The 17,886-nt window shown below is 39.5% G+C and overlaps 1 protein-coding gene and 1 non-coding gene across 4 annotated transcripts in view; one reads left to right on the forward strand and one right to left on the reverse strand.

Annotated features, from left to right (window-relative positions):
- The window catches only part of LOC146580482 (meiosis 1 arrest protein-like), a 55,350-nt gene that overhangs the window by 10,838 nt on the left and 26,626 nt on the right, over positions 1–17,886 (reverse strand). For all 3 annotated transcript variants that reach the window (XM_085267252.1, XM_085267254.1, XM_085267253.1), the window contains 2 exons: positions 1,680–1,835; positions 552–711 (listed from right to left, as the gene is read on the reverse strand). In XM_085267252.1, the coding sequence (XP_085123378.1) occupies positions 552–711; positions 1,680–1,835 (316 nt within the window). The remainder of the gene's footprint in view (positions 1–551; positions 712–1,679; positions 1,836–17,886) is intronic.
- Positions 17,795–17,866, forward strand: trnaa-ugc (transfer RNA alanine (anticodon UGC)). Its single transcript has one exon. It is a non-coding gene; the product is annotated as a tRNA-Ala (tRNA).

Raw genomic sequence — 17,886 nt, forward strand, 5'->3', positions numbered from 1 at the left:
GAAAATGTACTGCGCTACATTCAGTTCATGTGTCCACAATCCCTGTGAGGTTTAAAATAACATGACGAGTTTGTTTTGTAGGAAGCAAATGTAGCTCATTTTTTGTATGACACTGTCCACAGAGGCTATTTTTGACCTACAAGCTTGTAAAACTCTACATATTTGTTTTGTGATTGGTATGAAAGATTTTATTCATTTGTCAGACTTTTACGATGAGCATTTTCCTGTCCTCTGGAATATATTTTATCTTCTGGTTTCCTCGTCCATCATGCTGATTGTACATTTACGAGGCCAACAAAATTCCTTACAAAAGCGACTGAACTTTGTGCTCATATTGCTTTTACAGCCTCGAAGCACTAACTCCAGCAGAACAAAGTGCACTCAGATGCTCCCAAGTCAAACAAAGGAGCTGTGCATTCAGAGAACGCGTGTTATTGGATCTTGCACACACAAGTCTTCCTTTCTCCTAACAAAGTGATTGTGAGCTGATCCTAAAAACTTTTATTTGTGCTTATAGTTCGAAGGCCCTCAGCATCGATGCCCACGCTTACTTGATCACTTTCAGTGTCTGCGGTGCTGGGCTTTGATTGGCCAAGCCCTTAGGGCCAGGCAGGAAGTCCCGAATGCTCTCAGTCTTCACTCCCAGGTTCGGGGTCAGCGGGATGAGCGCCGGGCTTATCATGCGCTCCTGCATGTCACACTTCACGCACACTGCACATGCAACAGAAACATGCAGTCATGTTAAAAACAAAGTACACGCCATGATTCAGTAGTTTGTAGAACTTAGAACTGTAGAAATTCTAAGTTCCCCATAGGTGAGAAAGTGAGTCCAAATGGTTTGTCTCTGTGTGACAGACTGGTGACCAGTCTAGGGTGTTTGTTGATGAATGGCCAACTCTTCTTTATAATGTTGCTTCAGTTCATTGAGGTTTATGGATATTTGTTTCTAAACTGCTCTCGGGTCGGGTTGAGGCCTTTAAAAACTTTAAATCTTGTCTTTTTCAGCTATTCTGCTGTAGATCATATCGGACTCTAGAATACTTCTGTATTCAGAGGAGTTCGTGGTCAACCCAGTAACTATAAGGTGCCCAGACATCTCAACTTTAGTCTCATTTGTCCAAAGGACACTGTTCCAAGAGTCACACTGTTCAGATGTAGCTTTACAAACCTAAGCCATGCTGCCATGTTCTTTTTAGAAAGAAGAGGCTTTCTCCAGGCAACCCAGTTTTTTAGGCTTTCTCTAATTGTACTGCCATGAACTTTAACATTTAACACACTAACTGAGGTCTGTAGAGTCTGAGTTCTTCTGAGCACTTTGGAGATGCTGGGATATCTACTACTGGGAAGGGTTTTCAACAGAAGAAACAATTGCTTCTGCTGCCAAAACCTCTGCTCCTAATGAGATGCTCACACTTGCTTATGATCAGGTAATGAAGTGCATTTGATTAGCAGCATCTGGCTGCAACTTACCCTCTTAATTTCTATGGAAGCTGTAAATTTGTACTTTTTCACGACTACACAGAGTCATGTGAAAACTGTATTTGTCATGTGGCTGTATTTATGTGCATTAAAAACCTTTCTTTCTTTCATGTATTTGTTAAAGTCATAAACTGTAATGCATTTCTGACTTCCTAAAACATCAGTGTGTTCAAGTTCTGTGTGTGGCTGTAGATTTTAACCTGGAATCAGGTTATCCATGGGGCTTGGTAGCAAGAGGTGAAGGTGCTCTCTGTCTCCACCCTGTTCTTGAAGCCATGCCTTGAACACAGTCTCTATGGCAAACACAGTGTTCTCCACCTGCTGCAGGTCGACCTCTGTCCCCAGCATCAGAGAGTCTGCAAACACACATGCACACACATAGTGTTAAAAAGCTGTATCAGACTGTCTGAGGCTCTGTATGTGATAAGTGCATTGTTCTAAAGATTTTAACCTCTTTCATTAGTTTGACATATGTTAATTAAACAATGTCAATTAGAACAAACTGACACTAACATTCTCTTTCAGAATCAGAATCAGAATCAGAAAGGGGTTTATTGCCAAATGTTGAGCAGGTTTACAACATTAGGAAATTTTTTGACCTGTATTTTGACATTTTTAACATTTTTATAAACTTGTTCAACAACTCCCCAACTTTCAAAGAAGGATTTTTTTAGCCACTAGATGGCAGCAACATATGATAAATCCAAAGTACAGTAGCAAATGGCCTCGGTGAACTTATCAGTACAAGGGTTCAGTGTTTGTGGATTATCTGAAAGCCTTCTTCAGCCTGTCTGATTAAGAATGAATAAAAGCCTCCAAGACTGAAGATGGTTATATTTTGAAGCTTTTTATGCAAACAAATGTGCTTCTGTTCTGCTTCTGAGCTTTTCCCTCATCCCAAAGGACGCAACATACTAAAAGGCCTAACTTGTCTTCCTTTTTTGCCTGATGACTCCCACTCATCATCAGACGAGCAAAAGAGACCCCACGGACTTGCTCCACCCTCATCTCCTGCTTTCTCGCTTATCTCACCCCCTGATATCCATTACCAAATGACTATAGGCAAGCCTTGCAGAATGCCCCTCTCCTCTCTTTCCCTCATTCTGCTCTTTAATAGTTAATGAGCCATCAGGACATGACTAATGGGACTAAAGGGAGAGCAGGAGATCAGGAAGGATGGAGGAGAAGGTTGACAGAAGGGAGGATGGAGAAGAGTAGGCAAAGTGCTTAATCTCATCCTGTGAGGAGCACTGCGGAGAAAGTAAGAAAGTTGAAATTCCTAGACTAAAATATGCCGATGCTTCTTTCATCTGTCAGATGGAACTACAGCACAGAAGATATTTTTGGTTCTTGGCCAAAGTTTGCAAAAGTGCCTTATCTAGAAATAAGTACATCCTCTGAGGGTGGGGGAGGAGGGGGAGATTAGGTTTGCTACTTTTTTTGCTGATGGACACTTGCGGTAGGATTCCTGCTGTGTGAAGCCGAGAAGGATGAAGGCTGAGAGGGAGGATTTAGAGGATAACAAAACATGCACTAATGACACTTTAGCTTTACAAGTTGCCTTTTATGTGTCAGGGAAAGCACACTGTCCTGACACATGCTATGTTGCTCTTGCTCTGAACACGGATAAAGAAGTTTTGGAAATTCTCTGGTACTCGGGGCGAGCAGTGCATCTCACTTTACAACACTGCAATGTTACTGAGCAAAAACCCAGCGACTGCAGAGAAAGAGTCTAAAAGAACAAAGAGACAAATAGAGAGAAAGAATGGTGTATACAGAAGAGACAGGGGAGAAAGTATAAATACAGAAAGACCAAGACCAGGAGGAGGAAGGAGGAGGAGGCAGATGAAGACAAGATGAGTTAGGGAAGAGACGGGTGGGTGTGGTGGGTGATGGATGGTGGACCACACTCTAGCTGTGTGGTCCATCCAGAAGGAAAAAGGAAAGAGAAAATGAGGTGTATTCCTTTTCACTGCGGCATAAATAATTCGAGATGCACCCTTTGTGTCTGCTCTTTGCTGAGCAATACACTGAAGACCGAAGAGAATAGGTGAAAGTAGTTAACCCTGATATATGTGTCTGTGTGTTTGGAGAGATGGCAATGAGCTGAAGTAATGATGCTCTCTGTTTCTCTTTGGCAGGATTATCAGCGCTCATGAAGAATGTGTTTACACTGCTAAATCCTCACACAGATCTCCCTCTGCTCGGTTCACCAAGTGTGTGTGTTTACTGCAAGTGTGCAAGATCAAAAAATGTGTTATCGTTAAATCCTCCTATCGCTATCTCTTCTCGCTCCCTCTGTTTCTGTTCTCTGTGATCTGGTGGTATGAGACACCAAGACGCCATTAAATTGTGAGTCAGAGCAAGTGACCCATACCGCTGATCTACAAGTCTAATAGTGCTCCTGAATTTCATTAGCATTTGCTTGTGTGTGTGTGTACCTGAGAAGATAAACCATGACATGCATGCTGAGGTAAGCATGCAGGGTGGCAGTCGAATCTCATTAAGTGTGTGTGTGTCTCTATCAGATGTCAGAAAGTCAGGGTGGTCACGAAGGGATTTATGATTGCTCCCCTCTTACACTAAGCACTGCACTGTAACCGCGGTGTTTAAATCCAGCAAAAAGACTAAAAATGTGACTAATAAATGAGTGAGATCTACAGTAAGTGATGTGAAGATGTCAAAATAAACAGTTTCTGTGTCAGCTGTAAAATTCATGAACAGGAAATTTAAACGTTCATTTGACTTTTCAGTGCACTGCAACTTTATATATTTGCAGATCATGCTCATTTTTAACACAAAACTATTTTTTTGCAAAAGCATAACACACAATTGTGTGTTGAATAAACCTCAATACTACATATGGATGAGATCACATTTCAAAATGTGGTACTTAAAGACAGAATTATGAAGCTCTATTTAAGAAACACAATAAAACAGCATCCATACTCACATTTTCATTAACGTTTACAACCTGCTTTAGTATGAGAAATGCGTATCTAGTTAGGGTGTGGTTTCTCTTCCAAAGAGCCCGTCATGTGTTTTTACATTAGCACACATCATTTCCGTGTTTTTAAATGATAATAACTGTAGATTCTCTTACAAAAATATACAAAAACACTCCGAATCTAAGTTTAATAAAGGCACAGTTATATCCACTCATCATGGACATCACTTTAATGGTAACTTTGGGCTTTTAATCACTTCTTTGAACTGTTCTTTTCTCCAGGGTGGAATGATTGCACAGCAGACATCTTTAATGGGCACACAACTAATCCACACAGGGTCAAAAGTATACCTACACCTCCACTTCTATTTGGCCAACTGTCCCATAGCAAGTTGCTCTTCAATCAGACGCTTTTGCACATCAACAAGTATAATTCTTTCTCAACTCATTATTATGGTATTAACACTTTGGGTATATACTCACTAACCAGTTCCCAGCAGCTACAGAAAGCTGATGTGACTGAAAAAGGTGCTTTAAGCCCATTGCACACTTGCTCCTTGCACCAAATACCAGACAGACAAACAGCCACTTATTTTCCCTGGTAAAGTCCAAAACAAATATTAAAAGTGTCTCTACTTTATACTGATCAGCATCCCATAGCAGCTGTATCCCTCTCAGTCTTGTAGTCTCTATGCATTTGTTAAATAAGATTGCACAAATAGCAGAAACTCTGTTTCTTTAACATAAGTCGCACATTAATAGTTTAATAGTTTAATTATTTATATAGCACATTTAATTACAACAGGAGCGTTGACCAAAGTGCTGTACAAGTGAGGGGTTACATTCATTAGCTGATGAATCTGATGCTGACTTACCAAACGCAGTCAAGTGCAAGATGGTTTCCTTTTACATTAGTGTTCCTCGTCTGTCTCCATTGATCCAGTTCTCTGATACCATATCCTCCTGACTCATATGTGATTAAATACCAAATAGATGCAACTAAGTTGCTTCCGATGACATCTTAGAGGGATGTAATTTTTAAAAAAATGATCACACAAACACACAGACACACATATATATACACAAAAAAAAAGAGTCGAATAATTCAGCCGATGAAAATGAAATGAATTCAGATTTTGCTGAAATTTCCCACAAGACTGTTTTCAGAAAAGGGCGGGAGGAGAAATCATTTTGAGTTTGACCGACAGTTTTTTTGCAAGATGCCAAGGGATTTGGCCACCTGCAACACCAAACACATTGGTGTATCTTTACTAATGCACTAATGCAACTATTTCCTTTTGCTTTTCACCTTGGTCATGTACGAGATTACTACCCTGCTGACTCTATGTGTGCGCGTCTTCTAAATCTCCATTCCACGTCCAGTAAAACGTCCTTTTACTCTGTGCATTAGGAAGAGCACATCATTGTCATGACCGCTGACCAGTGCAACATTAGCTTGTGAGTTCAAATTAATGACACTAATGCTCAATTAGAAGAGAAAGCTGAGCTCTTCCATGGAGCCCTGTTTTTACCCCTTCATAGAGATATGGATCAGCATGATGGACACTGTGGCCTGTAATGCCATGAAAGCTTCTGACAGTCATTTTCTAATTCCAGAGAGCTCATGCAAATGGGGGGTTTTAAAGTATGCTACTATGCACATCAATAGTTTGGAATTATGTCCTGTATATTTAGCCATTTAAATTCCTTTAATGCAATCACAACATATATATGAACATTTATATGCAACATTTTAAATTTTATGCAAAACAAGCCATTTAACTTCCCCACCACTGAAGAACAGGACACAAATGTTATAACCTGGATCTTAATTTTGTAGATGTGGTCTATAATTTTAGAAGTCTTAGTCATCTGTTAGATATGGTTCTATCACTTAAAGTACATTTATCAAAATTATTATCCCATATTCCCAAACATAGACAATTCTTTGCTTCAAAAACAATGACTGCAGCAAAATAACCAACACAGAGATATCATCTCTGGAGTCAAGTTGAGAGGGGTTTTTTTAAACTTAATCATTTACCAGATAATTACCTGATGCATGTGGGTGACATAAATTATGTGTAGTGTATTCTACTGTGGTTAATAGCTGTTAATTAAGTGAATAAAATGTCTGCTTTTTTCAGCCGAGCATCAGAATGGGGAAGAAAGAAGATTTAAATAACTTTAAATGTGGTACGGTTGTTGGTGTCAGCTAGGCTGGGCTGAGTATTTCAGAAAGTGCTGATCTACAGGGATTTTCCAACAAAAACCATCTCTACAGTCCAGAGAGAACGGTCTGAAATGGTCCAAAAGGGAGAAAATGTCAACTAATTGAGTGAATGGCCAGATTGCTTTGGACTGATAGGAAGGAAACGATAACTCAAAGCTATATGCTACAGCTAGGTATGCAAAAGAGCATCTCTGAACCCACAATAGGAATGAAGCAGAAGCTACAGCAGCAGAAGGCTACATCAGCACCTGTTAGCTAAAGAAATCTTGGCACATTTTGGGCCATTTAGTGTAACTGACAGTGATTTAATTTCACGTTCTTTGTTTTATATTTGTTGGAAACATTTTTGTGATTTTGAATGAGCCGCTTATTGTGAGGTATGAAGTGCAGCTTCCAAGATGAACATGCTTTCCTGTTTGGCTACATCAGTCAATGAGGTGCGTTCAATGTGTCTCTGTTAATTTGAGTTTCCATGTAAAACATGTACATTTATATTTGCTGGATTTATCTTGCCATCAGTGTTTTTTGGAAACCCTGTCACACATAATGGTTTAAATTATTTCATTTTCACTGGATATATGAGACAAGCTAAAAGAGAATTATCATTTTATGTTTAAGAAACTGATGTTTCTAAATACAATTGCTTTATTTTAATAGTTCTCACGATGACAATGCTGAGTGATCCTGTTGGTGAGCTTGGAATAAGCCATCTGTAAACAAAGAACTTGTCCGCATGGTGACTGGCGGGAGTAACACTTCAGTACCAACTAAACATCATTTAAACACCACAGGCTAGCTGAGTGTTGGTGCTGACCATCTCCTTCATATTATGAGCACAATGTACCAATCTGTACCAATCTACTTTGAACTGCTTTTATCTTTAAAGTCGTGCCTTCTGCTTTTTATTTCTTTGTGAATACTATTTCTATTTCTAACATTCACACTCCAGCAAATGCATCAAGAGCAACGTGTGGTTCAATATCTTGCCGAAGGATACTTTGGCATGCAGACTGAGCAGCAGTGATTGGTAGATTACCTGCTCTACCTCCTGAGCCACAGCCACTACTTTTAATAAGTAATAAGCTTTGAATAAGTAATTTCATTCGTTTAACAGTTACATACAAATAACAGTAACATAGTTATCACAGAGTTACCTCTATTAATTTGTTTCCTTCAAAATGATATTAAGTAAGCAATAATTTTCATTTAACTCAAAAGTATGTTTTGTTTGAACTCTTATCAAATTAATATAGAGAGGAGGCATTACAGCTATGAGCAACAACCTGAAATGAACTCTGATAAATGTACATAAACATAAAGGAAGGGTCGATGAACGTCTGTCTGTGGAATTTCCCTCTGACATCCTTGTTTCAGCACCCACTCTGTCCTCTGTCAGTACGTCTGTGTGAGCGTTAATGATGAATACTTCACTGATGTACTTTGAGACTGTGACAAATAGGACATTGATCATATGGTCTGAAACACGGGCACTCAACAAACCAGCCGCTGTGTGACCCAGTTGCCTCACAGACATTTGTGTTAAAGCCATGCGGTCATGGGGACAATTAAGGAAGACAGACACTTGAAGAGTACAAGCGGATGAGGGGGAAGAACAGCCCTGTTATCTAGCTGTCATCTTAAGAGGAAGAACAAAGGGAGAGAGAAAAGGGAGCGCCAGAACAAGAAATACTACAGAGCTGGTTGAATAATAGGACTATTCATATTTGATGGCTGATTGGGTGTGTTACAGGATTCTGGAGAATTTATTTGCAAGTGGATGTAACGTGAAAAATATTTGAACACAACATGCTACATTAATTAGCACCAAGATATACTTAAGTCAGATGGAGCTACCACAGAAAAAAACTTAGCCTATGAATCTTAGCAGTCAAGTGTTAAAGCTTGCACTCTTTCCACTGGCAACCAGAGGGAGACTTGTCAGGTTGCAAAAACATCAGACTGTATAGAAGTCTATGAGAAAACACCCCAACTGCTCACTTACTATAAAGTAAATACTTTGACGATATAGGCTTAGTTTGTGTTGAATAAATATCGACAGTGTCATATTCCATGCGGTGTGCTATCTGATGTTGTATTTACTTAATTTTAAGCCATGCTCAGGACCAGATTATTTTTTATTAAGTCCTGATACACAAAACCTTATAATTGAAAAAGGGTGCAATTTGTTTTTTACCATGACTGTAAGGTCTCTTAAGAGATTTGTTCCCATCCCAGTTCAATAAATCTGAGAACCAGATTCAAATTGAAACCAAGAATATTATTCACAGCTATGTAAACCAGGGGATACGTATATGAATGACATAGAAAACTACAAACTTTGGTTTTATTTCCAAACCAGCCATGGTACACTGAAGATGGCCAATGGATGGAAATAAAGTGACGGCAAAAGATCAACTGCCTCACTACAAGCAGAATCTGGAAATAGCAGGTGGTTAGTTGGAAGAGAAAGACACAGAAAGCCAGAGAGGATGGCAGCTGGGTGACTTCTTTGAAGCACTTGAAAAAGACAAGAGGACAGAGGAGAGGAAGCACTCTGCAGACTGCACTTCATGGAGGCACATAAGAGAGAAGAGGGTTAGAGGAAATGAAAGGAAACCAGAAAAGATGATGCACCAAATAATCTCCTTCAAAGCATACTTTTTATAAGACCTAAAAATGACAACAGCTAATAACGAGTAAAAAAACACTAAAAAGCTCCAGGAATCAAAAAACTGCTTTTGTTTTTTGTGTGCATGTGTCAAAGTGATGTCATTCTGTCATTCTGTTCCTTGCTGGTTTTGGTGAGATGCACCTGACAGTGATTGAGGGAGTAAAAGTGCATGCACAACATTTACCATAGGGGCTAAAGACTGATGAACCTTGTGGAACCCATAGCATTGACCCCAAATAAGTACAACCACACGAACATTTAGTTTGTGCATCTCACCCTGTATTCATATAGAAAATCTGGGCAATGTCAAATAGAGTGCAGCATGCAGAAGACAACAGAAATATTTTCACTACAAAAAAAACTTGATCTCAGACAAGAAGCTGCTATTTGTGTTCTCATATACAATTATGCATAGGAACAACAAGAAAGGTCAGCCTGTGTATGTGCTGCACAGTGCTGCAGGGTGTGAGAGAGCTGTGCTTACCCTTGCACACAAGCTGAGAGACAGAGACCTCACTTTTGTCCGAAGCTGCCCTTTTATACACACAGCACACAACAGGAAGCTGACCCTTAGAGATGCTTTTTCATTACTGGAAATACTTTGTTTGGTTCAGGCGAGGGTGTTCTTTGGATGGAGTGTGCAGGGGGCGGGATATATGACTGCAAATATTGTTATATGGATTCCAACTGATATTAAACTGACTCTGTCCATGGGACTTGGAAGGATTATCACTGCTTAATGTCCAATCTGGCACAATTTATGCTGGGTAATGTCTCAGAAAACTCAGGCGTGAATGTTGGAAACAACCATCTATTAATATTACTGCAAATTAGAAACAAATTGGTCAGGATAAATGTTATTATGTAGATGGTATTTCTGTTTAGGGAATTCTCCAGTTTCTCAGTGAGCTACTCACAAACAGCTTGAGAGACATGTGCAGTGGTAATCTTGTGCGTGCCTGCTGTTGTGACTTGTACAGAAAAATGACCAGGGTGCTCATTCAGACATGAAACCAGCCCGTTTAGATTGCATGAATGCATGTCTGAAAGAGGCTCAGTGACACCCACACACTTCTGTCCTCAAACCATAGAGGACCATAAGCACATGTGGCTTCATGTGAAAGAAAACAGGCAGGAAAAAATATGGGGCGACAGAACAGACCTACACAACAGGGTATAGCAAAGAAATGAGAGCAGATGCTAAAAAAAGAAGAAAACAACACGATCCTTTACTTTGCCTTATATTTTCCACCACAATCAGAATTTTAAGTCTGGTTATGCACCCTTCTGCCTCCAGTCCTGATGGAGCTGATGGCAGAGGCGAGATGTGACTGATGGAGCAGGACAGTGACAGACAGTGGCAGGTAGATAGAGGATGGTGTTTAATTGCTGTGAACCACTTTGAGTAACCTTGTTTTTTTCTTTCTCTGCTCACTCTTTTGACATTCTCTTTTCCAACTTTGTGTGAACCCAAGAAAGAAAGAAAGAAAGAAAGAAAGAAAGAAAGAAAGAAAGAAAGAAAGAAGATAACTGAAACTGCTTCTTTTGGCTGCCAAAATACTGCACGTGTCTGCAAACCACAACTACAGGAAAATGATGTGGGACCCCACCCCATGTTTTACCAGAGGCTTCCTTTCATGAATAGAAACTGTAGATTTATTTTCTCAAACAGGTGGGGCTAAAATGATTTAAAAAGATCTAGAAGAATGAAGACAGAAGTGTTAGGAGAGATTAGATAAATGATTTTTTGTATTTTAGCGTGACCATGAACCTGAGCAACCAGCCAATCTCAGCAAGATACTAATAGACACCATATACTGGTGTGAACGGTGATACCAGTCTCCATCTGTGAGGCCACCTGCTACTCTGCTAATACAGTGGTGTGAACCGCCTGACCTTGCCGATGTCTGTGTGTAGTGAAAAGAAAAATACGGATTCTGATTTTCAGACAATAAAAAAAAGGTTTCTCTCTCCTTCTGTCCTCTGTACGCATTTAAAGACACAATTATCTAAGCATGTGCTTTCTCTCTTGGTGAAAGCTTTGCGATGGCTACAGTGTGTGCGTCTCTCAGGAGGTCTGGGTGGGGTTTCCTTTGGAGGACCTCTGTGCACATTTAGCCACAATGCACTAAACTGAACTAGCTGACTATGATGGAAAATGAACTGAATGGGAGAGACGGGGAGAAACTGAAGAAAAAAGTTTGTGAGGGAGAAAAGACCCTCGGGTGAAAGACTGCAGGTATGTTGAAATAGTAGCTGAGAAGGAAACGGTTTGGTGGAAAGTTGTTTTTACACAGAGCCAACTACACAAAAGTGTAGAAATGGTGTTTATTAACAGCTCAGAGTTGAGTTGGAGTGAGCTGTATGAGGTTCAAGAAGTGACCCGATCAGAAATACCTTCACTGTTCAGTTTCCTTGTTGAGGTGCTTTGGTGGAAAAAATTAATTTATACCAGACTCTCACATTTGACTCTGTAGTGCAGCATTAAATAGAACTGAGTGGCGTGGTTTGTATGTCTCAAGTGGAGTTGTATCTGTAATTCATCAACGTGTCTTTTAGACCCCATTCCTACAAAACTGCTCAAAGAAGTCCTGCCATTAATCAATGCTTTGATCTTAAATATGATCAACCTATCTCTAATAATCGGCTATGTACCACAGGCCTTCAAGCTGGCTGTAGTTAAACCTTTACTCAAAAAGCCATCTCTAGACCCAGCAGTCTTAGCTAATTATAGGCCAATCTCCAACCTTCCTTTCATATCAAAAATCCTTGAAAGAGTAGTTGTCAAACAGCTAACAGATCATCTGCAGAGGAATGGCTTCTTTGAAGAGTTTCAGTCAGGTTTCAGAGCTCATCACAGCACAGAAACAGCTTTAGTGAAGGTTACAAATGATCTTCTTATGGCCTCTGACAGTGGACTCATCTCTGTGCTTGTCCTGCTAGACCTCAGTGCAGCGTTCAATACTGTCGACCATAATATCCTATTAGAGCGATTAGAACATGCTGTAGGTATTACAGGTACTGCACTGCAGTGGTTTGTATCATATCTATCTAATAGACTCCAATTTGTGCATGTAAATGGAGAGTCCTCTTCACACACTGAGGTTAATTCTGTTTACATTATACATGCTTCTCCTAGGAAGTATTATTAGAAGACATAGCATACATTTTCACTGCTATACAGATGACACGCAGCTCTATCTATCTATGAAGCCAGATAACACACACCAATTAGCTAAACTGCAGGAATGTCTTAAAGACATAAAGACCTGGATGGCCGCTAACTTTCTGCTTCTTAATTCAGACAAAACTGAGGTTATTGTACTCGGCCCTGAAAATCTTAGAAATATGGTATCTAACCAGATTCTTACTCTGGATGGCATTACCTTGGCCTCCAGTAACACGGTGAGGAACCTTGGAGTCATTTTTGACCAGGATATGTCCTTCAATGCACATATTAAACTTTTTAATGAGTCAAAAATACACAACAGTGGCAGTGCAGATGTGAAGTTTTACTACTGTTTACATTCAGTTCCGCCATCTTGGATTGTTTTATATTGGTCTGCTCTTTATAAGTGGGCTATACATTTCTCATTGGGAGCTTCCAGTTGCAAATTTCCAACTTTCGACCTCTTGAATAAGTACAGTTACAGTACAACCCAGTAATGGTGTCGCAGCCTACAACTTTTGAGAAATAGAAATATGAATATTACTTTTTTTTCAAAGTTAAACACTAAAAGAAAGACTGTATGTTTTCCTTCATTAGGATACGGATTTGTGCCAGCCAGTGTATGGGACTGTAGCCTAAGGTTTCATTAACATTGAGCTCCTAACTTTGCTGTCTCTGCAGAGAACATCTGAAGCTTTCTGAATGACGTTTAGATCCCTAGTCAACTTCCTAACCACCTTTATACATAATGACAAAATGCTAACAGTGCCCTAGCGTCTGTCAGTGACGGAATACCAAATTATGTTTTCATTAAAAAAAAATAATTCTGGCTACCTGCCCAACTAGAACTCCTTCATGTGACCTAACATATAGCATCAGGATGAAGGGACAACATTCTTCACAACTCCAAATGACCAGAGTTAACATAGCCTCATCTCCAAGCATCATTTCTGGCAAAGCATCTCCAAGCATCGATTTTGCTAAGGCATCGATAGAAAAGCTCACAGGTTTCTTTTATATTAGTATTAACTTCTTGTACAGAGGAAGCCAACTGAGGGGAGTAGTCGCCTCTGGGGATCGATGAAGTTTCATATTATCATTGTAATGTAATACAAGAAATATGACTCATTGTGAGCCCTGAGGATGAAGTCTTGCCTTACTCTTTTTATAATTCTTGACTGTGGGCCAGTGGATTATAATCCTCCTCTCAAGGGACAAAAATTTTCACAGTTATTATTCTTGCGACTCGAAATGGATTTGTGGGATGTGTGCTGATCCAAGTGCAACTGTGTGGGGTGTGGAAATGGCTTAAGTGTTCTGAAGGAGGCAAATAAGGAGAAGGAAAACACTTCTAAACAAAAAGAGCATTTCTTATCCGAGGTGGCAGCCACAACGATAACAAGGCATACAGCACATACTCCAGGCACTGTAACAGTTAATGTGATTACACAATACAGAACACCCACCACAGTTCGTGAAACGAAGATATGGAACCCAAATTCTTCTAAAGAGTTTCCTTGAGGAATGGAGCAGGCAGGTCAGATATTCAATAGGAAAGTATTCCATAAGAATTATGTACCAGATTGTTTTGCTGGGGGTTTGTCATTTATCCAAGATAGAAAAAATGTTTTCCTTATAGCATATGCAGGGATATCGTAAAGTCTATTAAAGATGCCATCAGTAATATTATCCCGACTCGGATGTCCCAACAGCAGAGATACAGTGTCCACTTTCAAGTATTCTTTCCATATCCTGCAAAATATCTATCCAATCGGATTAATTATTTTGGCATGACCAAACACAGTGTATGTAGGTTTCGACTGAAGTCTTACATTTCAGTACGAAAGTTGATGATTCATCTGGTGCCTTTTATTGTGAGCATTTGATCAATGGCCGTGAGTACCATTCACAGATAGTTAGAGAAAAGCTGTAAGCACAGCATTGTAAGATGGTGAAAGATGTACCCTTAGATGTACCCTTAGGCCCCCTCCTCGACTCAGAGATGGTCTTTCCCCTTGACTCAAGATAAGACAAGATATACCTTTATTAGTCCCACGAGTGGGACCGCTCAAACCAGCATTCCTTCCTGTTGAGATATGTGACTTTCAGCTAATAACTCTTTGGGAATTACCTCGTTGGCGCAAAAAATATTCTCTTATTGCTGTCAAACTGTGTTTTCTTTAGTATTTTTCATAGATGCAACTAACAAAATGGGGAAAAAATGATATGCTTTTGCAACCGACTACTAGTAACAAAGTGCCTAAAGATAAAATTTAAAATTGGTTCTTTGCTAAGTTGTCTGTCTTATGTAGATCCCTGGAGTTAGGTCTCTTTTTTTATGTTTGAATGATTTATAGTTCAGTGTTAAGTGGCTTAGAAATTTAAAAAAACATTCCTCTGAAAACGGTCAAGTACAAGGACATTATATAATTGTAATCTGATGCAGAATGTATAGACTGTGGACAGGATTCCTTGACTGTATACATGCTGCCATACTTCTCTTTTTGTAGCATTAATATGCTGATCATTTCATCCTGTCATGCACAAAGTGCAGAATTCCCTTGCAGCTTATCTTCCACAGTTATAGACTGAAAGTAGCGTTTTGCTGAAAGGAGTTTAGTTTTAATCTGAGCAGACCCACTTTTTGAAAAATCACAGATGGTTAAGGCAGAGAGGCACAATAAATCTAGGTTAATACATCGTAAATCTATGGTAATACAAGAGAGATAAAAAGATAAAAAGAAAGAAGAAATGGAATACTTCACAGAAGTATCCCATTTCACAGAAAGCAAGAAGTATGAGGGAGGGGCAACAGTTAGAGACAAAACTTTCTTCTCCAAAAAAGAACGGGAAAGAGGAAAAGGGAGGTGGTAAGGAGCAGAAAGTAAATAGGTAGTTGGAGAAAGAAGAGAAGAAATGAGGTAAAAAGTCCTATCATCTTTCTGTTACGCTTTGACAGAGCAAGGCAGAAGGGTATGATTAAAAGAAAAGTGAAAATTAACACTGGGAAGGACCACACATGCTTGTAATATATATAAATATGTGCACACATACACACACACAGACTGGAGAAAGGTTCAAAGAAAGACTCATGAGTCATTTAGACATATTTGCACATAGGACACACAAAAGTGTATGATGATTCATAAGCAAATCTAAAAATACACAAGCAACAACACAACCTGCAAAAACGGAGACATATAAACAGAATTACAAACGCACACAGTTCTGTGTTCCTTTAGGCCTAAAAACAAGACCTGTCATCTGTCCCCCATAAAAGCTTCTTATCACTTGTACAAACTGGACAGACAGCAAAAGAAAACAAAAATCTGGAGGGGAAAAGACTGAGCTGTAGCACTGTGGTTTTGTGAACAGTGAGAAAGATATGAAAAGGACAGGGGAGTGAGAGATGGTAAGAAAAGGAGAGAGAGGATTAGGGGAGATATAATGGGCTATAATCCTTTTCTATTGAGAGATGGATCCCAGAATCGCTGACAGGGTGTCAGTTTGAAAGAGCTATTTGCCCAAGATATGAGACTGCTTTTAGACTGCTTCTACCTTCAGCTCTGAGGTCTTAGGAAAAAAAACCAACAACCCCAAAACACAAAAGCACAAAGAGACCAATCTATTTCACTTAATGCTTTTTAAATGAATTGTTTTAATTTAGTAATAATTTTCATTACTATAATCGAACATATACATTAGTAATAGTCATATTAGTGTTTTTAAGAAGGAACTATAGGAAATTCAAACATTGAAACAAAGTCTAATTTATTTTGCTTATGATCAGTAAGCTGTCAACACTATAGATGTAAAATTACATGTAGTTATGGGATGATTTGACAAGGTGAAGAAAATCCCCAGCCATGTAACAGGCTTTTTATCGCTACAACTCAAGACTCCCTGTACTAACAGGGAGATGGAAAAGTCTGGTGTGAAATGGTTTTATTACATTTTAGAGAAAGGCAAAAAAATATATTTTTAATGTGCGTCAGTCAGAATGATTTTTCTTTTCTCTGATCCGTGACTGTCAAGACATGGGGGAGCAAAAACAAAAATGACATATTCTGATTGCCTTGGGTTAGAAAAAAGGTTAGGGTTAAAGTTATCACCTAACATAATAATACCAGGGCTAATGATAAAAAAATATTAGTGACCATTTTCTTAATGAGTTTCTGCTCCTCAGTGGTGAGTTGGTAATGGTCGTACTAATAGTCTCTTTGAGAATGACATGAAAATGATTTATTGAGAAGAATTTATCTCTTGCATCACTGCACAGTAGACAGTCATGAAAACTATGTGGGTATACAGTTGTTTGTTCCAGAAGACTGCTTCTACAATGGTTTATCAAAGAATGGGTCCTTCTCAGGAGCTCAGTTAATTGCAGGGTGGTACTATGGTAGGATGCCACTAGTCCAGCTGTAAAATTTCCTTGTTATGAATATTCCATAGTCAGTTAATGGTATTTTAATAACAAAGTGCCACAAGATGGTAGGCCACCTGAGGTGCATAGTGCGCATAGGTCGCCAACTTTCTGCAGAGTCAATTACTACAGATGTCCAAATTTCACATGGCCTTCAGATTAGCTCAAGAACAGTGCATAGAGAGCTTCATGGAATGTGTTTCCATGGCCAAGCAGCTGCATCCAAGCCTTACATCACCACGTTCATTGCAAAGTGTTTGATCCAGTGATAAAAGCTACTGGACTCTAGAGCAGTGGAGATGTGTTCTTTGAAGTGATGAATCACGCTTCTTCATCTGGCAATCGGATAGACGATTCTGGGTTTGGCGGTTGCTTTTGTGGGATTATGGTTTTGGGTTGCTTGTTAGGAGCTGGGCTCAGCCCCTTTGTTCCAGTGAAAAGAACTCTTTAATGTTTAAGCATACCAAGGTGTTTTGGACAATTTCATGCTCCCAGATTAGTGGGAACAGTTTGGGGATGGCTCGTTCCTATTCCAACTCAACTGCACAGCAAATGCATAAAGCAAGGCCCATAAAGACATGGATGAACGAATCTGGTGTGGAAAAACTCGACTGGCCTGCACAGAGTCCTTACCTCAACCATCTAGAACACCTTTTGGATGAATTAGTGCGGAGACTTTGAGCTAGGACTTTTAGAAGAACAGTCAAAAATACAAAATATGTATCACCTGTTCATCTTCAGTTACTGGACATCCAGACTAGTCATTTGTAGTCCAAAGAATAAAAGACAGTTTAACCTCTTGTATGACCATCTCACAAGCAACCAAAGGCTAAACAGCGGGATAATATTATGGGATCAGGTACCTGCTACAAGGGGATGCAGCTCAGTGGTAGAGCGCATGCTTTGCATGTATGAGGTCCTGGGTTCAATCCCCAGCATCTCCAACTTTTTAATGCTGTAAGTA

The sequence above is a fragment of the Mchenga conophoros genome, linkage group LG3, assembly GCF_057382185.1.
Source record: "Mchenga conophoros isolate Kocher_MC1m ecotype Shallow Benthic linkage group LG3, M_conophoros_male_GT1.1, whole genome shotgun sequence".
In the NCBI taxonomy this organism is placed as follows: domain Eukaryota; kingdom Metazoa; phylum Chordata; class Actinopteri; order Cichliformes; family Cichlidae; genus Mchenga; species Mchenga conophoros.